This window comes from Macrotis lagotis, chromosome X (assembly GCF_037893015.1).
Source record: "Macrotis lagotis isolate mMagLag1 chromosome X, bilby.v1.9.chrom.fasta, whole genome shotgun sequence".
In the NCBI taxonomy this organism is placed as follows: Eukaryota; Metazoa; Chordata; class Mammalia; order Peramelemorphia; family Peramelidae; genus Macrotis; species Macrotis lagotis.
This window is the reverse complement of record NC_133666.1, coordinates 684,234,955-684,258,050: the sequence shown is the minus strand read 5'-3', so window position 1 is coordinate 684,258,050 and position 23,096 is coordinate 684,234,955. Positions and strand designations below refer to the sequence as shown.

The 23,096-nt window shown below is 45.6% G+C and overlaps 1 protein-coding gene across 8 annotated transcripts in view; it reads right to left on the bottom strand.

The window, feature by feature from the left end:
* Positions 1-23,096, bottom strand: part of ACACB (acetyl-CoA carboxylase beta) — a 119,335-nt gene that overhangs the window by 37,860 nt on the left and 58,379 nt on the right. For 7 of the 8 annotated variants that reach the window (XM_074206099.1, XM_074206101.1, XM_074206098.1 and 4 more), the window contains 11 exons: positions 22,252-22,397; positions 20,995-21,145; positions 20,617-20,751; positions 19,072-19,218; positions 9,706-9,894; positions 6,177-6,277; positions 4,707-4,795; positions 4,477-4,601; positions 1,799-1,912; positions 1,477-1,590; positions 634-723 (listed from right to left, as the gene is read on the bottom strand). In XM_074206099.1, coding sequence (XP_074062200.1) covers positions 634-723; positions 1,477-1,590; positions 1,799-1,912; positions 4,477-4,601; positions 4,707-4,795; positions 6,177-6,277; positions 9,706-9,894; positions 19,072-19,218; positions 20,617-20,751; positions 20,995-21,145; positions 22,252-22,397 — 1,401 coding nt within the window. Of the gene's footprint in view, positions 1-633; positions 724-1,476; positions 1,591-1,798; positions 1,913-4,476; positions 4,602-4,706; positions 4,796-6,176; positions 6,278-8,938; positions 9,020-9,705; positions 9,895-19,071; positions 19,219-20,616; positions 20,752-20,994; positions 21,146-22,251; positions 22,398-23,096 lie in introns of all 8 variants that reach the window. The other variant, XM_074206105.1, reaches the window with a different exon arrangement.

Here is a 23,096-nt window from a genome sequence, read left to right as displayed (position 1 = left end):
ACATAGCATATGAGGGGAAAGGGCTCAAAAAATAAGGAGCTTGGCCAAGTTACAGGGAGAAAAGGAAAGCAAACACTAATGAGATCCTTCATAAGGCAGATTTCCCCCAACAAATCATGATGACATTAACGGTGGGCATCTCTTCCTGAGGGATGCCAGGGTCATCCCTAAGTCACGGAAGAATTGGGCACTGCTTCCAGGTTTGCCATTACTGGCTGTGATCTGGGGCAAATAACTTTCCCGTTTTGGCCTTCATTGTCTTCCTTACAGGAATGGAGGCGAAATGGGTATGAAGCTCATTAAAACCTCATCCTATTCTCATACTGCTGAGCCCAGAAGCCCTTTGGGATGGGAACATAATTAGGAGGACAGGTCCAAATTTGGGTGAAGTACCCTTGTGGCAAAAACCTTGGGAATGGGCTCTGGGATCCTGGGGCAGGTGGAGTTTGGCTAGGTCCAAAAATTCACCCCTGGGATTCTTGCCACAGGAGTCCACTTCACCCAAATTCTGACCCTCTTTTATTATTCTATCAGTTAAATGGGGAACTTGGACTCTGCCAAACCCTCTTCTTCCTTGCCTCGCACAACATGCCCCGGGGCTGGGGAACACATGCACACAGCTGGCACACTCACCTCCAGGGATGCCATGCAAACCACCTGGTTAGCATGATAAAAGAAGTTGGGCAGGACATCAAATATGGTGGTTTCTGAAAGGATCAGTTTCTAGAGGAAATGGAGAAACAAAGTCAGGAAGCCTCCATAACCCAGCACAGAAAACAATAAACAAAATCCATGGATAGAAGGCAGGAAGCACCCTCTTTTTAAAAACAGAAGTTAACAGAGACAGAGGAAGGATGTGCAGGTGGGGTACATGATGCTCCTGGATTCTCTTGGCCCATCTCTTATATAAACTCCCCAAAACCAGGGCGGTGATCTCCTCTATCCTTATGTCTAAGCTCACAGTATACAGCAAGGGCTTCATGAGTGAATGAAACATGGGCAACAGTAGTGTCTAGAGTATGGGGTCCCAAAATAACACCCAAAACCCAAATCTTTCTCATGCTATCAATAGCATGAGGTCCACTCTAATAGAAGAGTCCTGGAGAATTCTAGGTTTGAATCCCATCTTTGACCTCTAGGAGTTGGGTGACATCCTTGGAACCTCGGTTTCTCTTCAGATGTCATCACAGATACTGTGAGAGGCGTTATTCAGACCAACCCAGGAGCTCCTGCCAAACAGGGTGGGAACAGGAGGAGGAGAAGGTTTCTCCTACTGAAAAGTAGCCAACTCTACCATCATAAATGGAAATGTGGGGTCCAGGAAGAGGCCAGGACATAAACGGATCCCACCGTCCATCTACCCCAAGTCTTACAATGCTTCAGAACATCCCAGTGCCCATTTCCTAAGTGCCAGCCTGAAAGGAAGGGAAGCCAAACTCTGAAACCACAGTCAGACTTTTGGGAAACAGAGCTTACCTTGAGGTTTTCTGGGCAGAACTGGTGGCCATACATATCAATGGCAGACAGGAAAATGGACTCTACTTGGTTGTGTCTAAGTTCATAAGAAGGGAGGTGGGAGGCAATCAAGACCTGAAATGGAAGAAGTGCATGAAGAACAGACTGGCCACTTATCCCCAAGGTCAATGTCTTTGCCATTGCCAGATGATGAGCTCACAAGGAATTAGAGAAACATGTTTGGGAGGAAACCATTTAGCAGCCCAGGAGAAATCACACATGCACAAGAATTAATTCTGAGGTTCCATTGAGGACCCAGAATGTCAGAAAGCATGGCACTTACCTGTCTGGCTCTTAAGGCTACTTTGCAATGTTCACTTTTGCTTAGCTGGGTGAGTTCACCAAGGATGGAGAGAAGCTCATCAGTCAGTGATGGATCTGGGCCACACAACTCATCCTTTGGGGGACAAAATAGATACAGAGTCAGATATAAAAGGTGGCAAAATCTTAAGAGGATTTCCTCAGGTACAAGGGTTCTTAAACTTTTGGGGGAACAAATTCTTTTGAAAGTGTGATGAAGCCTAGGGATGTCTGAGAAAAGTGTTTTTAAATGAATAAAATAAAATTCAAATGATGACAAAGGAAGTCAGAGACATTGAAAACAAGGTCATAGACCCAAGTTAAGAGGCCAGGCCCAAGTGACTGGGCATCCTTCAAAGATTACAATGCACATTGCATTATTATGGTGAGTTTGTGTGAGGAAACTAAGAAGCCCCTTTCAGTCATACAAAAAGGAGAAAGATGGGCACATAGGTTGGCAATGAAAATAGTTACTTCTCAGAAAACAGATGGGTGGAAAGTGCTGGTAAGTCCAGGCAACTGGTCAAACCATTAAGAATCTGTGGCCTTCTCCGTGAGGTATTCCCTCTGCTGATGCAGATAGCATCACTTCCCCAGCCCTATAATCCCATCAAGGTTATCCCAACCCTCTTAACACTGTGGCTTGTTACCCCTCTTCACCCTGTTGGTGGTGATAAGGTTAAGAGACTTGCCCAAGGTCACACAGCTAGGCCATTATTGTGTCTGAGGCCGAATTTGAATTCAGGTCATCCAGGGCCATGTTCAATCTACTGCGCCCTCTAGCTGGTCTGTTGGGGTCTGCCAGGGCTTGAGTTACTTAATGATGACACAGAATGTGAGGGTTAAAAAAGACCTAACAGATCACCTACAATCCAACCTTCTTGGGTGTTGAGACTGGAGGAGGAGCTTGCCTAAAGTCACAGAATGAACTACTGAGAGCGTTGGGATTAGAATCCAGGGCTCCCAGTATCCAATCCAATGTCACTTCTAATTCAGCTACACTCATTAATCACCTACAATATTCTAGGGGTGAGAGATACAAAGACCAATATAGGACAGTTCTTGCCTTGAAGAAGCTTACTGTCTGCATACCAAAATGGCACCCACATAGCCAGTGAACAGTTCTACTAAATCATCTTTCCCAAAGAATCCCACCAAGGCGCTGACCACATCTTCATTGGATCTTCAGAGGCAGCAAATCTTTTGGACAAGTCTATACCACTTCTCAAATGATCAGTAAGGACAAGTTTTTTAAAGAACTTCAGAAATGGAAGTAATGGGGTTTTTTTTATTTTATTTAAGGCAATGGGGTTGTGACTTTCCCAAGGTCACACAGCTAGGTGATTATTAAGTGTCTGAGGCTGACTTTGAACTCAGGTCCTCCTGACTCCAGGGCCAGTGCTCTATTCACTGTGCCACCTAGCTGCTCCACTAATAAAGTTTTCAGTAATATTTCACAGAATCACAAAGTCTGAGCACGGGAAGGACCTTGGAAGTCAACTAATCTAGAAACAACATCTACTCTACAACTGGTCTGACAAGTGGCTGTCCAGCCTGCTTGAAAACTCCATGGAAAGAAAGCAAGAGGGTACCACTTTGGGGCAGCTCTAAATATTAAAACATTTTTCATGACCTAAACTGACTTCTCTGCAGCTTCCATCCACTTCTCAGATCAAGTTTTTTCTGTATAGTTGATTGCTATTGTCTAATCATTTTTCCAGTCATGTCTGATTCTCCATGACTCAATTGAGGGTTTTCTTGGCAAAGATACTGGAGTGCTTTGTTATTTCCTTCTCCAGACCATTTTACAGCTGAGGAAACTGAGGCACACAGGGTCTTGTAGCGCCTGTGGCCGGATTTGAACTCATGAAGTTGCCTTCCTCATTCCAAGCTTAGTGCTTATTGCAATATGGCACCATCTAGTGCCCATGGTCATCTAACTCTTCAAATGCTTAAAGTTCCCAATCAGGTTCTCCATGGCACTGCCCACTCAAGTCTTCTTTGTCAGTTTGAGTTGAAAATTCTTTTAAAGGGGCAGCTAGGTGGCACAGTGGATAGAGCTTGGAGTCAGGAGGACCTGAGTTCAAATCTGGCCTCAGACACTTAGTTGCCTAGCTGGGTGACCTTGGGCAAGTCACTTAACCCCAATGCCCGGCAAGAACTTTTAAAAAGGGGGAAAAAAGAAAATTCTTTTAAAAAGAGAAAAATTGGTTTTAAGAACTGAGGTCAGAGGGCTAGTTTCACAAGTCCAGATGTCAATCTGAGACTGTCCATTATATGATGGGGCCCAAAGTTCACTTCATCCACTGTCTTTTGGACATCTTAAAATGGATGTCTTATAGATGTCTCCCATTGAACATGTCCAAAATCTAATTCATTATCTCCTCCTCCCTCTTTCCCCTGCTTTACTCAGAAAGCTAGTAGTTGGAGGTAGGCTCTGAATCCAGGCCTTCCTAACTCTCCACTGTGCACACTCTCCCAATAATTACTATCCCCATTTGATAGAGGAGGAGACTGAGGCCCAGGGAGGCTGACCCACCATAGGTTGAATGGGTGGTCCACAGCCAAGCCAGTATTCAAACCTAGGGGCTCCTGCCAACTCAGCCATGCAACAGAACAGAAGCCCCTCAGGGTCCTTTCCTCCACCTTGGAGGGACTTACAATTAACATGGTCACCAGCAGATTCTTCTTGGCCACTTGTGCGTGAGAGAAGATGCAGTTGAGCACGGGAGACATGTCCGGTTTGAACTGTTCTCGAAGGTTGATCACACACTTGTCATAGTGGGCTGGGGGGAGAGAGAGAGAGAGACCATGTGGTTAGACCCTTGTTTCTCTTTTGTCCAACTGCTGGCCTCTGGGAAAACAGAGGTACACCCTCACTCCAGCCTTGCCTTGTTGGAAGTGATGTTCCACTTGTAGGTATTTCCTTAATAAATCTAACACCACCGTCTTCATGTAGCCACGTGTCCCGCTCCGGTACCTGTAGAAGAAACGCATGCTTTACTGCCGGCCTTAGAGTCAAAGTCCAGAAGGATGCTTTGAGTGGTGCCTCCTTCTAAGGGAAGATCATGACCACAAGGGTCATTAGAGGTGCCATTTGCCAATGCCAAACTATCTTGTATCTACTTAGACATCACCCCCATCAGATCACAAGCAAGGGCCATGTTTTTACTCCTTGTCCCATACAATGCTTGTCGATTGACTAACTGATTGGTGTCATGACCAGTCCAATGGAATATCGTGGAAAGTTGGTAAAATGCTGACATTCTCCTGGTTGTATAATAATTAAGGCCAAAGAGAGCAGCCAAAGAGCTTGGACGGCCCTCATTCCACGAGTGATTTCTCATATATTCTCTTCTAACCTTGCCAACAATCTGGGGAGAGAGCCAAGGCAGGGAACTGCAAGTGGCACAAGAAATCTGGATCCTCTGATTGCTCTGCAGGGAAGGCACTGCTAAAAAAATTGGCCATTTCTGGTTTTCCCTCATAATATGTAATGACTCTCATTTAGAGAGTACTTTAAGATTTCCAGAGTACTTAAAATAAGCTATTTCAAGACTGAGGAGTAGATGCTTTTATTATCCCCATTTTACATATGAGGAAACTGAGGAAATGAGATTTTAGGTGACTTGTTTATAATCACATAGCTCACCTTATCCACTTGTGCCACCTATCTATATAACCTAAGGTATAAGTTTAGCCATGTCCAGGGGGCAAGGGCCTGTCAGGGCTGCCAGAGTTCTACTGATTACTGACATTTGGGATTCTAAATTCAGAGGCCATGAATATGCTCTGTGATAGAGCCAGGCTAAAAAACAATCTTCTTAGGGGAAGGGGATAGCTTGGTAGAGAAGAACTAACCATGGGTTAGATCAGGAGTAGATGGCTATGAATCTTGGGTGGGCAAGAAGCGTTCTCTCTGTGAGATGCAATTTCCTTCTTGGTCATGTTGAGATCATAATAATACTTTACTTAATGCTTACTTAAAACTTTCTTAGCTGTGTGACCTTGGGCAAGTCACTTAACCCCATTGCCTTGCAAAAACAAAAAACAAAAAAGAGTAAAATGAAGTTTTTAAATATATATATATATATAGAGAGAGAGAGAGAGAGATAAATGTTTATGGACCAATGATTTGAAAAATGACAAAAGTTTTGTTTGTCACAATAAGAATTGTTTGATTAATAAAGAGTCCTGTGTCATAGAGGTCCCCATAATAGCAATACATGCTCCCTTCAACGTCAGGGGCTGGACATTGACTCTCTGCCATCCCTTGCCACTAGTTGAGCAAAGAACCCACCACCAGGACTTGGTCTGTATCTTGTGATTTCAAGGTTTTTGACCAAGGGATCTCAAGTCACCTTTGAACTAGCTGCACAATGCTCTGAGTGTTCATGAAGAAAACTTCCCGGTCCGCCTTCCTCTGGAGGGTTGCAGCATGGCTGTCCAGTATGTTGGCGATCTAAATGGGAAAAAAGAGCTTATCCAACTACTCATGACCAAGAGATCCAGTTACTAAAACCAGTCTTTAACCAGATTGTGGATTCCTTCTGAAGAGTTCTGAATTTCAGGTGTTCAGAGAGACCAAGTTTTCTGGGAATAGAGGAGAAATGAATAGGGGAGGATCTTCTCTAAGGAATAAATCCCACCCCACCTCCCATTCTCTTCTGGATCTCACTGTGCTCTTTCTCCCTGTGGGTCATTAGGATCTGAGGTCCATTGGGTTGATCTGGGTGTAGGTTGAGGGCCGAGGACCCTGGCAGCTATACTGCACAGAGGCTGACCATCTAGGCGGCAGCAACTCCTACAGACAAACCTACAGAGGGGAGGGGTGAGGGTATGTGAATAAACGAGAGCCACTGAAGGAAATAAGCTACAAGATGGCGTGGCCTCGGCAGCTCTGCCCTAACAAAATGTGAGGGTACATGTGAGAAAAATAGCAAGTACCTTTCTTTCAGTCCTACTAAAGAGAGAAAGATGGACATACATGCAATGGCAGTGGCCACTTCTCAGGAAGAAAATGAGTGGCATCTGTTGGGAAAGTCTAGGCAACTGGCCAAACCATTAAGAACCAGTGGACTTCTCCATGAGGTGCTGCCTCTGCTGATGCAGATAGCAACACCTCCCGAGCGCTAGGCCCTCATTGAGGTTATCCCGATCTTCTCGACCCTGTGGGCTTGTTATCCCTCATCACCCTGTAGGTGACACTTTCAGCCCGTCAGGTCAAGGACTCTAGTCTCCAGTATGGCTCCAAGAGCCAGCCTTCCCTTGGCACCACGGTGAAGTCTCATCGCAGGACTTCAGGGCAGGTGAAGACACATTTTATGGCTTCTAAAGATCACTGCCAGAAGAACCTAGGTGGACAGACCCACGTCTCCCACCAGATAACAAGATGAGTTCTCAATGGATATATGACTTAGATAAAAAGGGAAGCATCACAAATAATTCACTATGAAGAATGCAGAAGAAATTACCTTTCTGATCTATGGAGAGAAAGAGAATTCATAGTCATAAGAGGAATAGAGAAAATAAAATGAATAATTTCGATTACATGAAATTAAGAAGTTTTCCATAAATAAGTTCAATAGAGCAAAAATTAGAAAAACAGTGAGTAACTAGGAAAAAAACCTTTGCCAACAAGATGTCAGTCATGTGTGTGCATGTGCACATGTGTATCACATGACACGTGTCTACACATATTGCATAGCATGAATGTATTGTAATGGCCATGTGTGCACTTATGTGGTCATGTCCACATGTGATATGTATGAACATCCACATGTGCATGGAGACCTATAATGTGTGTGTGTGTGCAGTGTGTGCACATGGCACCCACATGGTGCACACAAACACATGTATCCCACTCCCATGTACATATGTGTGTAGTGTGTTTGTGATTAACGTCCACATACCCACACAACACACATGCAATACATGACACTTGCAAACACACAAATACATGCACAGACACATACTACTCACACAACACACCAGTATGTATGCACATAACTAACCTATATGATGCAGGCATATATGAGCACATTGAGATAAAATACACAAGGCAGTAAACATGAAGTACAACACATGTATGCACACATACAGATAACAAAGAAAATACAACATACATTTACACAGAATTAATTCAATTCTATAAATTTAACAGCCATTCTCCAACTGATAAATGGTTAAAGGGTATGAGTGGCAGTCTTTTAGGGAAGAAACCTAAGCTATTAATATCCAAATGAATAAATGCTCCAAATCTCTACTCATTAAAACAAATGCAAATTAAAGCAACTCTGGGGCTCCACCACACATCCACCACATTGGCTAAGTCGGTGCAAAAGGGATACAACCTATGCTTTTGGGCTCTGAGCAAACCAGCACCACAATGCACTGCAATTTGGAACAAAGACCCCCAAGTCACTAAAGTGTGAATAGCCTGTGACCAGGGAGATCACTTCCAGGTCTATGACCCAAAAAGATTCAGATGTGCAAAAATATTGATGGCCACTCTTCTGAGGGTACAAAGAAATGGAAACTAAGGGGGTTCCCATCAACCGGAGAGTGGCTGAACAAATTAGGCAACAGAATGCTATTTTGCTGTAAGAAATAATGAATGGGAAAACCTGTGGGAAATAATGGTAGGTGAACTGAGCAGAACCAGAAAAATCCATTTCTAAAATAGCAACCTCATTGCAAAGCCTTAAGCACTCTGCTCCATAAGCCCAGAGGATTGAGGACCAAGCCCGTCAACTCTCCTCCCAACAGAGGGTGATGGAAGAATGAGTTACATATTTTTTGGTTGTGGACATTGTGAGAATTTGGTTAGTTGGACTGTGCATACTTATTACGAGGGTTTTTCTTTTTTTTCTCCCCAATTGATGAGGGGAGAAAGAAGATAAACTTTTATTCACTGGAAAGCAACAACATTTTTTTTACAAAAAAGATCAGCACCAGACCCTGACTAGAGGGAGAGAGTCCACTAGACTGGAAGAAGAAAGTGCTACACAAAGTGGCCTTTTGGAGCTGGAAGTGCCTTTGAAAATGATCTAGCCCAACCGCACCATAGGTAGGAAGAGAAAGGAGGCCCAGAGCCGGCCAGGGGCATGGCCAAGTCACGCACCAGGTGAGTGGCTGAGCAGAGACTTGACCCAAGGTCTTCCAGTACCTGGTCCGGGACTCCCTCCTCTACTCCACAGCCACACTAAGTACAAATGATAAATAAATCATTCAGATTGGGCCTGGGAGCAGAACCAGCAGTAGAACAGGCATTTGTTCTACCAATGAGCACTGAGTATGGCTTTGGGTTTTTTCTTTATTCTTTTGGCATCATTCCCTTTTTTTTTAAGCACTGTCTATTTGGTGAAGAAGACAGAGAGAACACTCAAAGTTTCTGGAGGTTTTTTTTATATGCCAATGACCTGGATAATTTTACAGAAGTTTGGTAAAAGCCTTAAACAAATATAATTTGGGGTTTATCTGGATTCATACAAGATACCCACACAAGTCTCTGGGTCTTGCAAGGTTGAATTGTTGAGGTCCCAGGGTAATGTGAGGAAGGCACCTCCCCAGGCTCTGGAATGCTCCATCCACAGACCCCAAGCCTCAGCAGGACCCACCCAGAAGGAGAGGCTCTGAGGACCGGCCCAGCGAGAGCCTAGGAGAGCAAGGCAGCCATGCCCACAAGGATGGCCACCAAGGGATCTGTTAACCATTGAATTGAGACTGAAAAGGGTTGTAATCTCTGTTAATCTATGGAATGGGAGGCCTATAATGATAAAATCACACATCTCCTGATGTTTTCTATCAAAGACCAGACAGAAGAATCCATAAAGGTATCAGGGATGTCAGGTAATCACCTGAGAGATGTACCTCCCCCACCCTCTTTACCTGCTGGCTGGGGAACTGGCAAAGCACAGAGGTGATGTTGCTCGCATACTGGGCCATGATTTTACGGACTGCTTTCTCCACGGAGGGTGGGATCCGGCCGGAGACACTGGTCATGATCTCTTGGAGCTCCAGAAGAGGTAATGAAGGGGACCGGAGTGTGACCATAAGCTTGTTCACCCACTCCTTGAGCTAAAAAGAGACAAAAGTCATTCACATCCACTCTCAGTGGAGATGACAGCATTGAACACAGTTATGGAAGACTGGGCAGGTGAGTCAAATGACTGACCAGAGACTTCAGATTGTTTCTTCTAAGGACACTGGCTCAGCCTCATCTCTTTTCTCTGAGCCTCTGAGGCTCAGGACTGTACTATCCTCTCATTCTCATCTGTCTGCCTCATCTTTTCTCCCAGGAGACTGTGGGCTCCCCAAGGGCAAGGACCACATTCACAACCTAGGATGAGATGAAATACAACACCTGTAAAAGGGCTCCCACTAGGGTTCCTACAGGGGCTGTTGGGGTCTTACAGGTCAGTTCACCTTACTTGTTAGCCTAGAAACTAAAATCCTCTAGATGGAGTCCAGGATGGACTTTTACCTCCCTAAGGAGGAGGAGACAGCACAGAATCACTGTGAAGTTTTATGGGGTTCACTCAATTGAAAAGGGCCCTTAGAACAGACTCAGAGCAGACATTGCCATCATGCAATCCAGAGACTTGGTAAAAAACAGGTCACAGGGCCAATCTCCTTGCAACCTCACACTAAGAGGCCTGAATCTGGGCAATCTGGGGGTCTACTAGACTTGGTGGAAAAATACTCTCAGCAAATTGTGGAAAGTGAAGCCAGAAACCTGGGTTAGAATTGTTTTGTGTATCCTGATTCCATGGGGTCTCTGGGTGGCATCATAGCACAGAGCTTCAGTTCTGAGTGCAGGGCCTGAGTTTATATCTATCTTTAGACATTTAACCCTATTTGGCTCAGTTACCTCACCTATAAAATAAACTGGAGTAAAAAATGGAAAACCACTCCAGTATCTATGCCAATAAAATCCTAAAAGAAACACCACCAAAATGGCAATAAAAGGAGCAGCTAGGTGATTCAGTGGATAGAGGATCAACCCTGGAGTCAGAAGAACCTAAGTTCAAATTTAGCCTCAGACACTTAATAATTACCTAGCTATGTGACCTTGGGCAAATCACTTAATCCCATTACCTTGCAAAAAACAAACAAACAAATTAAAAACCAACAATAAAATCATCTTACTACACCTATGTTGGTTCAAGAAAACAACTCAACATGTACCAATGTTCTCTCACTGCTCTGACCACAACTGATCCAGGACTGGCATGAGACCTAGAATTACATCCTTTTATGTGAAGAAAGTTGATTAAAAGTGTTTTTTTAAATTGAGATCAATGATTAAAATATATCATATATCACTTGAAAAAATGAATATAGTTCAGAGATATATGGATTTCTGGACATTTGTCTCACAACTGATAAAACTAGATAATAGATAATAGATAATATGACCAGTTTCAATTAAGTAAAAATTGAAAGTCATTGTATTAATAAAGATTAATAATAATTAATAAAGATCAATGTAACTTTGGTTTTCCCTGTAATTCTAATCATTCTTTCACAACAGGACTTAATTTAGAAATACATTTGTTTAACCTGATGAATATGTCTAACCTCTATCAGACTGCCTGCTTGCTATCTTAGGGAGAGAGGGGAAAAAATTTAGAATTCAAAATCTTATGAAAATGAAAGTAGAAAACTATTGTTATTGGAAAAAATAAAATACTATTAAGCAGGAAAAAATAAAGATCAATGAAGTTAGAAAAAGAAAAACTATCAAGTCGGGGGAAGTATTTGAATCAAATATCTCTGATATTCAAGACACAGAAAACTGACACAAATCTATGACAAGAGCTATGCCACCTCTCAACCCCCAATAGATCAGTGGCCAAGGGACCTGGGTAATTTTAAATTAGAATAGAAGCAAATATCCTTTTGAGGAGTTGTGAAAATTGGTCCAACTTATCAATCAAAAATCAATAAACATTTATTAAGCACCTACTATGTGTCAGCATTTTCCTAAGCACTGGGGACACAAAAAGAGGCAACAGACCATCTCTGACCCTCAAGGAGCTTACAATCAAATGGGGAAGACAATATGCAAACAGATGTAAAAAAAGCAAGTTATGAACAGGATAATGGAAAATAATAGAAAGAAAGCACTGGAATAGAAAGGTTGGGGAAGCCTTCCAATAAAAGGAGGCATTTTGATTGGAATATAAAGGAAGAAGGAAGGTCATTAGGAAGAGAGAATTTCCCAGAGTGAGAGACAGAGGGTCATGTTTGTAGGAGAGCTCAGAGGCCAATGTCACTGCATTAAAGAGGACATGGTGTGGAGTAAGGTGTGAAAACACTGGGAAGATAAGATGGAGGTTAGGTGGGATATGAAAGGAAAGTCACACAGTATTTTCTCTTTGATCCTGCAGGTGATAGGGAGCCACTAGAGTTTATTGAGTGTGAGGGTGATCAGACTCACATTTTATGGAAAATCACTTTACAAAAATAACTAGAGGAAGGATGGATTGGTGTGGGGAGAGACCTGAAGCAGGCAGACCAATCAGTAACTACTGAAATAGTCCAAGTGTGAGGAGATGAGGGCCGGCACCAAGGTGGGGGCAGTGTTGGAGAAGAGGAGAATATTCATGAGTCTGCGAGGGTGGAACCCACAAGAGACTGCACAGGTGAAACATACAAGAAAGCTGCACCGATAAAATCCACAAGAGACTTCACGGTGAAATCCACAAGAGAGCTGCATAGGTGAAACATACAAGAGAGCTGCACGGGTGAAACCCACAAGAGAGCTCCACGGGTGAAACATACAGGAGAGCTGCACGGGTGAAATCCACAAGAGAGCTGCATAGGTGAAACCCACAAGAGAGCTCCACGGGTGAAACCCACAAGAGAGCTGCACGGGCGAAACCCACAAGAGAGCTGCACGGGTGAAACCCACAAGAGAGCTGCACGGGCGAAACCCACAAGAGAGCTGCACGGGTGAAACCCACAAGAGAGCTGCACAGGTGAAACCCACAAGAGAGCTGCGTGGGTGAAACCCAAAAGAGAGATGCGTGGGTGAAGCCTACAAGAGACTGCATGGGTGAAACCCACAAGAGAGCTGCACGGGTGAAACCCACAAGAGAGCTGCATGGGTGAAACCCACAAGAGAGCTGCATGGGTGAAACCCAAAAGAGAGATGTGTGGGTGAAGCCCACAAGAGACTGCGTGGGCGAAACCCACAAGAGAGCTGCATGGGTGAAACCCACAAGAGAGCTGCACGGGTGAAACATACAGGAGAGCTGCACGGGTGAAACCCACAAGAGAGCTGTACGGGTGAAACCCACAGGAGAGCTGCACGGGTGAAACCCACAAGAGAGCTGCACGGGTGAAACCCACAAGAGAGCTGCACGGGTGAAATCTATAAGAGAGCTGCACGGGTGAAACCCACAAGAGAGCTGCACGGGTGAAACCCACAAGAGAGCTGCACCGGTGAAACCCACAAGAGAGCTGCACCGGTGAAACCCACAAGAGAGCTGCACGGGTGAAATCTATAAGAGAGCTGCACGGGTGAAACCCACAATAGAGCTGCACGGGTGAAACCCACAAGAGAGCTGCACGGGTGAAATGTATAAGAGAGCTGCACGGGTGAAACCCACAAGAGAGCTGCACGGGTGAAACCCACAAGAGAGCTGCATGGGTGAAACCCACAAGAGAGCTGCATGGGTGAAATCTATAAGAGAGCTGCACGGGTGAAACCCACAAGAGAGCTGCACGGGTGAAACCCACAAGAGAGCTGCACGGGTGAAACCCACAAGAGAGCTGCACGGGTGAAACCCACAAGAGAGCTGCACGGGTGAAACATACAGGAGAGCTGCACGGGTGAAACCCACAAGAGAGCTGCACGGGTGAAACCCACAAGAGAGCTGCACGGGTGAAATCTATAAGAGAGCTGCACGGGTGAAACCCACAAGAGAGCTGCACGGGTGAAACCCACAAGAGAGCTGCACGGGCGAAACCCACAAGAGAGCTGCACGGGCGAAACCCACAAGAGAGCTGCACGGGCGAAACCCACAAGAGAGCTGCACGGGTGAAACCCACAAGAGAGCTGCACGGGTGAAACCCACAAGAGAGCTGCATGGGTGAAACCCACAAGAGAGCTGCATGGGTGAAACCCAAAAGAGAGATGCGTGGGTGAAGCCCACAAGAGAGCTGCACGGGCGAAACCCACAAGAGAGCTGCACGGGTGAAATCTATAAGAGAGCTGCACGGGTGAAACCCACAAGAGAGCTACACGGGTGAAACCCACAAGAGAGCTGCACGGGTGAAACCCACAAGAGAGCTGCACGGGTGAAACCCACAAGAGAGCTGCACGGGTGAAACCCACAGGAGACTGCACAGTTGAAACCCACAAGAGAGCTGCACGGGTGAAACCCACAAGAGAGCTGCATGGGTGAAACCCACAAGAGAGCTGCATGGGTGAAATCTATAAGAGAGCTGCACGGGCGAAACCCACAAGAGAGCTGCACGGGTGAAATCTATAAGAGAGCTGCACGGGTGAAACCCACAAGAGAGCTACACGGGTGAAACCCACAAGAGAGCTGCACGGGTGAAACCCACAAGAGAGCTGCACGGGTGAAACCCACAAGAGAGCTGCACGGGTGAAACCCACAGGAGACTGCACAGTTGAAACCCACAAGAGAGCTGCACGGGTGAAACCCACAAGAGAGCTGCATGGGTGAAACCCAAAAGAGAGATGTGTGGGTGAAACCCAAAAGAGAGATGTGTGGGTGAAGCCCACAAGAGACTGCGTGGGCGAAACCCACAAGAGAGCTGCACAGGCGAAACCCACAAGAGAGCTGCACGGGTGAAACCCACAAGAGAGCTGCATGGGTGAAACCCACAAGAGAGCTGCACGGGTGAAATCTATAAGAGAGCTGCACGGGTGAAACCCACAAGAGAGCTGCACGGGCGAAACCCACAAGAGAGCTGCACGGGTGAAACCCACAAGAGAGCTGCACGGGTGAAACCCACAAGAGAGCTGCACGGGTGAAACCCACAAGAGAGCTGCACGGGTGAAACCCACAAGAGAGCTGCACGGGTGAAACCCACAAGAGAGCTGCATGGGTGAAACCCACAAGAGAGCTGCATGGGTGAAACCCACAAGAGAGCTGCATGGGTGAAACCCAAAAGAGAGATGCGTGGGTGAAGCCCACAAGAGAGCTGCACGGGCGAAACCCACAAGAGAGCTGCACGGGTGAAATCTATAAGAGAGCTGCACGGGTGAAACCCACAAGAGAGCTACACGGGTGAAACCCACAAGAGAGCTGCACGGGTGAAACCCACAAGAGAGCTGCACGGGTGAAACCCACAAGAGAGCTGCATGGGTGAAACCCACAAGAGAGCTGCATGGGTGAAACCCAAAAGAGAGATGCGTGGGTGAAGCCCACAAGAGACTGCATGGGTGAAACCCACAAGAGAGCTGCACGGGTGAAACCCACAAGAGAGCTGCATGGGTGAAACCCACAAGAGAGCTGCATGGGTGAAACCCACAAGAGAGCTGCACGGGTGAAATCTATAAGAGAGCTGCAGGGGTGAAATCCATAAGAGAGCTGCACGGGTGAAACCCACAAGAGAGCTGCACGGGTGAAACCCACAAGAGAGCTGCACGGGTGAAACCCACAAGAGAGCTGCACGGGTGAAACCCACAAGAGAGCTGCACGGGTGAAACCTATAAGAGAGCTGCACGGGTGAAATCTATAAGAGAGCTGCACGGGTGAAACCCACAAGAGAGCTGCACGGGTGAAACCCACAAGAGAGCTGCACGGGTGAAACATACAGGAGAGCTGCACGGGTGAAACCCACAAGAGAGCTGCACGGGTGAAACCCACAAGAGAGCTGCAGGGGTGAAATCTATAAGAGAGCTGCACGGGTGAAACCCACAAGAGAGCTGCACGGGTGAAACCCACAAGAGAGCTGCATGGGTGAAACCCACAAGAGAGCTGCATGGGTGAAACCCACAAGAGAGCTGCATGGGTGAAACCCACAAGAGAGCTGCACTGGTGAAACCCACAAGAGAGCTGCACGGGTGAAACCCACAAGAGAGCTGCATGGGTGAAACCCAAAAGAGAGATGCGTGGGTGAAGCCCAAAAGAGAGATGCGTGGGTGAAGCCCACAAGAGACTGCACGGGTGAAACCCACAAGAGAGCTGCACGGGTGAAACCCACAAGAGAGCTGCATGGGTGAAACCCACAAGAGAGCTGCACGGGTGAAATCTATAAGAGAGCTGCAGGGGTGAAATCCACAAGAGAGCTGCACGGGTGAAACCCACAAGAGAGCTGCACGGGTGAAACCCACAAGAGAGCTGCACGGGTGAAATCTATAAGAGAGCTGCATGGGTGAAACCCACAAGAGAGCTGCACGGGTGAAATCTATAAGAGAGCTGCACGGGTGAAACCCACAAGAGAGCTCCACGGGTGAAACCCACAAGAGAGCTGCACGGGTGAAACCCACAAGAGAGCTGCACGGGTGAAACCCACAAGAGAGCTGCACGGGTGAAACCCACAAGAGAGCTGCACGGGTGAAATCCACAAGAGAGCTGCACGGGTGAAACATACAGGAGAGCTGCACGGGTGAAACCCACAAGAGAGCTGCACGGGTGAAACCCACAACAGAAGTGCACGGGTGAAATGTAGAAAAGAGCTGCATGGGTGAAACCCACAAGAGAGCTTCATGGATGAAACCCACAGGAGACTGCACAGTTGAAACCCACAAGAGAGCTGCATGGGTGAAACCCACAAGAGAACTGCACGGGTGAAACCCGTGGGTGGCATCTGCAGAGATGGGGGAGGGGCAGCTGATAAAATTCCCGCTTTGGCGGAGGTGAAGATGGTGACAAGTGCTGCAGAAGGTGAAATTTGCACATGACATCATAACTACGCCTATGCCTTCATGATATCAAAAACCTAGAAAAAAGTGCATGTGCCCTTTAAATTGAGAATGACTGAACAAGTAAAATAATATTATGACATCATCTGACCATGTCACTATCCTAGTCAGTGAATTCCACTGGCTCCCTGTCACCCCCAAGATAAAACACAAAATCTTCTCCTTGGTATTCAGAGTCCCACACCTGTCCTAATACCCAGGGCATTTTTTCTTTCAAGTAATTTTCATTATTATCTTTTATTCTTTTGTCATCTATCTTTTTCAACTGAGCTAAACAGAAACAGTGAATAGATAGGACATTATCTGAGGTCTCACAGCCACCCTTAAGCCTCTGCCAAGAAGTTCTGAGGGAGGAGTCCTTGCCTCTATCTTCTCTAGGACCAAACTCATTAATATTAGGGTCATGGCCTGCAATGTGCTTTGTTTCTATTTGCACAAGCCAATGCATAAATACATCAGTTCAGATAAGTCTTCCTTGGTTTCTCCAGATTCTTCATATGTTATTTCTTTTTTTTTTGCTTTGTTTTTTAGGGTTTTTTGCAAGGCAAATTGGGTTAAGAGGCTTGCCCAAGGCCACACAGCTAGGTAATTATTAAATGTCTGAGACAGGATTTGAACCCAGGTACTCCTGACTCCAGGGCTGGTGCTTTATCCACTGAGCCACCTAGCCGCCCCCTTCACATGTTATTTCTCACCTCACTGTGCCACTCCATCCCTTGTATTCATAGACCAACCTTGTAATTGCCATTTACTATGTAAACTACAATATATGAATATTTTGGTGTGAGTGGGTGTGTGTGTGTAACATATATGTGTGTATATATGTATGTATATATATATATATATATATATATATATATATATATATATATATATGAAACTCTGAGTCAAAGGGTATGGGCATTTTAGTCATTTTCTCCCCATAAGTCCAAATTGATTACCAAAATGGTCATACCATTTCATAGCTCCACCAACAATTGCATGAGTGTGCCTCTTTCCTCAACCTTTCCACCCACTGATAGCTCCCGTCTTCTGTCACCTTTGCCAACTTGCTGGGGGTGAAATGAAACTTCAGAGTAGTTTTTATATGCATTTCTCTTATTATTGGAACTCTGCAGCCTTCCTTCAGGTAATTGCTAGCCACTTGCAATTTTTTGGAGGGATGCTATTTATTATATCTGCTGTGGAATGGCTTTTGTCCTCCTATGTTCTGTTAATTGCTTGTATATTCATTTTGGGCATCATACTCTTTTCAGAGATATCTGACACAAAGAATTTTTCTCTCAATTCACTGCTTTCTTTCTGACCCTAGGCACACCATTGTGTATGGGAGTATTGTGAATTATCTTCACCTGATATCCTTGAGCACCAGAGTCTTATCTTGCTAAGTGCTGTGGGAGTGGGAGTGGATGAGAGACTGGAAAAGTATTTACACACTGGTGTTTTGGTGAATAAAGGGAGACCTTAGAGCACTAGGAGATCTTGTCTCCTTTGTCATCCTTGTCTCCTGACCATCCGACACTTGCCAGGGGAGATTAAGGGAATCTAGCAGTGGGACTCCATATAAAAGTCTGGAATAGGGACTCAACATACACTAAGTTTGATCCTATTAAAATGTTCAATTTCATGTAACTGAAATGATCAAGTTTTTGTAAATCTTTGTTTGATTTAGCCTTTTCCCCCTATCCACAGCAGTGGGAGGTGCCCAGTTTGGTCTCCTCACCTTTCAATGGTCTGACCTTCAACAGTCAAGGCATGTCTCCATTTTGAATAACTTAGCAGGAGTCACTCTACCCACATTTTAAACTGGACCTGACTGTGCCATGATACATGGAGACCCATCAAGAATGGTAGGATCAAAGGGAATTTAGGAATCCTGTTTCAGGACTGATCAGTGGGTCAAGATCAAATGATCAAGAAAACAAAAGAACTAACTTTTCAATACTATAAGCATGTGTGTATGTAAGTGGGCATATGATTGCTTGTATATGGGTGTGTACGTGAGAGTGAGTATATGTGAAAGAGCATTTGAGGATGTGTGTTTTATGTGTATATGTGAGAGTATGTAAGGGTGGGTCGTGTAAGGAGGGGATGTGAAGTATGTGAAAATGTGAGTATGAGTGAACATGTAAATGTATGTGTAACTATGTATGTGTGACACTGTGTGTGTTTGAGTGGGTGTGAGTGTGAATATATGTGTGTGGGCATGTGGGTATGCGATTGTGTGGGAGTATATGTGAATGAGTGCATGGCTATGTGTAAGGGGGGGGGGTCAGTATGTATGTATATAAAACTTTTTCTCATCTCTTACTCTGAATAAGAGCCCAACTGAAGCTAGTCCTCCTCACCTTGGTACTGAAAATGGGTTCTGGCAAACAGTAGCCGTTCATGACATTTGTTAGGTTCTCCAGGACATTGTGGAAAACTTGGTGCAGCTTCTCTCCCATGATGGGCAAGGTTTGCTGGCAAGGGAGGTCACCCATGTATGGCTCAGCCTGGTGAGAAGCAGACAAAAGAAAAGGTTGGTAGGGACGGAATGTAACCCAAAGAACCCCAGACCTGAAGCTGACACCTGACCTTGGCCAAGCCACTTCCTCCCAAGGTCCTCAGTTTCCTCTTTGATAAAATGAAGAGACTAGGCTAGATCCTGGAATTCTGTAAGATTTCTTTTTTAGCTTGAATTTCTCAGTGTCCCCATTTCATAAACTTCTCCCCTCAATTTCCTATCGATTCTCTTAAAATGGGTAAATAATGGGGTGAAAATAAAAATTACCCCCTTTATTTCTTATTGATCCTTAAAGATGAGTATATATTTGAGAGAAAATAACTAAAAATTCACTTTCTTAATTTCTAATTGATTTCCTAAAGATAGGTACAAAATGAGATGAAAATAACTAAAAACTCCTCCCCCCAATATAAAGATAGGTACATAATGGGGTGAAAATAACTGAAAATTCACATAAATCTTTTATTAAAAGATTTAGTTGGGGGTTTTTTTGGGTTTTTTGCAAAGCAATGGGGTTAAGTGACTTGTCCAAGGTCACACTGCTAGGTAATTAAGTGTCTGAGATCAAATTTGAACTCAGGTCCTCCTGAATCCAGGACTGGTGCTCTATCCACTACACTACCTAGCTGCCCAAAAGATTTAGTCTTTTTTTTTAGGTTTTTGCAAGGCAAACGGGGTTAAATGGCTCGCCCAAGGCCACACAGCTAGGTAATTATTAAGTGTCTGAGACCGGATTTGAACCCAGGTACTCCTAACTCCAGGGCCGCTGCTCTATCCACTACACCACCTAGCTGCCCCAAGATTTTAGTCTTAATACAACCCAATGATGGAACTCTCAAACACCTCCAGAGAGCAAATATGTGAGTTAATGATACACGTGCTCAGTCACTCAGAAGATATTTGCCAATCAAGCGTGTTCTGTGGACCCCCTAATCCAGTTTCTATGGCTGTGTTGCGGGGCACAAAGATGAGAAGGGTGGCTTGCACCAGTGATGTGGTCAATTCCACCCTCTGAATGAATGGAAGATGTGAGCAGGGAACCTTGTTTGTATCATGTCTTTGAAAATGAAACAACTCCAGCTATCTAGGAAAGGGAGGAATGAAGCAGAAAGTCTAATTTGCCCCAAGAGAGTCCAAGCAGAGGTCAAGGGAGTGTGATGGACATTTATGTTTCAGGAAGGGGAAAGTCAAGAAACAAGATCTGGGTTGAAATTCTGGTCCTGTTCCTCACCACCCAAATGACTTTGTGATCCAAGCCCCTATCTGTCCTGTGTCAATTCCTAATCCGTAAAGTGAAAGTTGAGGAGGTGATCCCTCTGGCTCCCCATCACTGGCCATGGTGCCACCAGCTCTAGGAGTCCCCAATAATCTCAGCATCATCACTCACTGCATGAACTTTAGAAGGGTCATCCAGCTCCAGCCGGGCTATCACACAGCCTGCTTGGAGTACAGCTCCTGGCCGCTTCACGTAATAGACCCGGCCATCATCCTGCACGTTCAAGGTCATGATCATCTTCATTACCTGGTGGGGTAAGGAGATGAAGAAGTGAGGAAAGGCACCAGGAAAGGGAATATCCATACTTAGAAGATGAGAAATTCACAGGAAATAAAATCTAAGAATAAAGCTGGTACTAACACGTGTGGCCTTCTATGAATACATAAAGCATGAGTGGACTAGAGATCCTCAAGTTGGGAGTCAGATTAGACAGCCTAGAAAATTCCTCCCCCAAAAAAAGGGGTAGGGCCCCTGGGGTCCTATGGGTACCTCCATTTCTGCATAGATGCTTCCGGTGGTCAAGTGGCCTCCATCCTCCACCAGATACTGCACAAGTTTTCCTGCAGAAGGAGATCTCAGGATGGTTGGGTCATTCTCCTTCTCAAACACACAAGTCTTATTGCCAATGGTGATCCGGTAACTAGGAGACAAGGGAGTGGGAATGGATTTGCCTCCAAGGAAGCTTCCTACAGAAATCCTCGACTCACAATTATCACTCAGTAAGTTATCTGCCTTGCTGCTAAACCAAATCAAACTGAATTCCCGGAAATTCTGAGACTTGAAAGCATGTACTGTGTCTAGACCAGAATTGGGAATAAACCACAGATGGGCAAACCTAGGTACAGTGTAGGGCTGCCCCAAAGTGAGATGGGAGCAAGCTATGGGATCCAAGGAGATTTTAGGGCCCTAGAGTCAGGCAAAGTCCCATGGAGACCAACATCAAGACCACCCCTCAAACCTAAGGCTCTGGCTCTTTTCTCCTTCCCTTACAGGTATTAGAAAAAGCTGCTCCCAAAGGTTGCAGCCTGGGTGTCAAATGGGGTAGTTGGGCAGGGCCCTGGGCCCTGGGAGGGTCTCAATGCTCATGAAATAGATAGGAAGTCAATAAAAGGCAAAGGACAGTGATGAAAGCACAAAATGCCGCCCCCTTCCCAAGAAACAGGGTGTCTGGACAGCCCCAATTATTGACCCAGTAGAGAGTGCCAGAGGTCCTGAAATCTAGGGAGGTGGGGATCATTCTAGCCCTCAGACTCCTTTCAATGGGGTGAACCTCCCACCAACTTCCATGAGGTTCAAACTATATGGTCAAAGTGACACCAGGCAAAGTCATTACTTTTGGGGCACTGCTCAGACTGCAATAAATGAAGGATCAGGGGAGGGAGAGGCTCCCCATCTTGGAGGAAACAGGACTGTCAATATTTCAGGCTCGGGGCGGCTAGGTGGTGCAGTGGATAGAGCACCAGCCTTGGAGTCAGGAGTACCTGGGTTCAAATCCAACCTCAGACACTTAATAATTACTTAGCCATGTGGCCTTGGACAAGCCACTTAACACCATTGCCTTGCAAAATATAAAAAAATATATATATTTCAGGCTCCCTGCTCACATCTTCCATCATCGCTCTGATGGCCCCATCAGGAAAGGCTGGCCCCACGCTGCCTCTCTTATGGGCATGTGTCCATGCTAGGAAAGAGACAGTCCCTCCCCCATACTGGAGCGAGCGTGCAAGGAGATGATCTGGGACCCACCTGTCAACTTCTTCTTTCATATACGTGGTGTAGCTATTACCGTCATAGGACAGCAGCAACCCGCCATCGTTGAGCCGGTGGGCATCTATTTCAATGTGACAGTTGTTCATAATGAGGACAAACATGGTCAGAGATTGTCGGGCAACCTGGGGAGAAAAGGCATTTCTCAGCATCCCCAGGAAACATTTGGGGTCTACAGTTGCTAAGAAGCCTAAAATGATGAGGTCTTTGGGGTGATGTCCCTCAGGTGGGCATCCCAGGGTTAGACCTCCTGGCCTGGCCTCATCTGCACTGCCTGGCTCTGACCTCCGACCTCTTCTACTCTGGCTCCTGCACAAAGGCACAAGGGGCTCCCCAAGTTCTGCCCTGCTCTTGGTGGCCGGATAGGAGGTTGAATGTGCTGCAATCGGATTTGGTGAGTACCTGGGTCATGGCCAAAGATACCCAAGCCCCCTGGCTGGGAAGCTGTTAGTGATCCTTGAGGACCACAGCTGTGAAATAACAAGGACAAAGGTCTCTAAGACCCTCTTGCCTCTCTATTGTTTTGCAATACTGCAGGGTCGGGTATCTCAGGACATCTTTATTCTACTACTTTTGTGTTTGCCCAGGAAGCGGCTCATCCTGAGGTAACAGGATTGTACCCAAACTGTAAAGATAAGGAAGTATGCCAAGAATTTGGGCAAGCAACTTTACCATCTTTTTTGTATAGTTGGTTCCCGTTGATTATCTCATGAGATATGTTCATGCTGTCCATGGGCATTGGGAAGATAGAGGTGAAGGATACGCAATAAAGGGGTCTTTTGTTCCTACAACAAGAGGCTCGTGTCTTGGCCTTTCACTGTAGC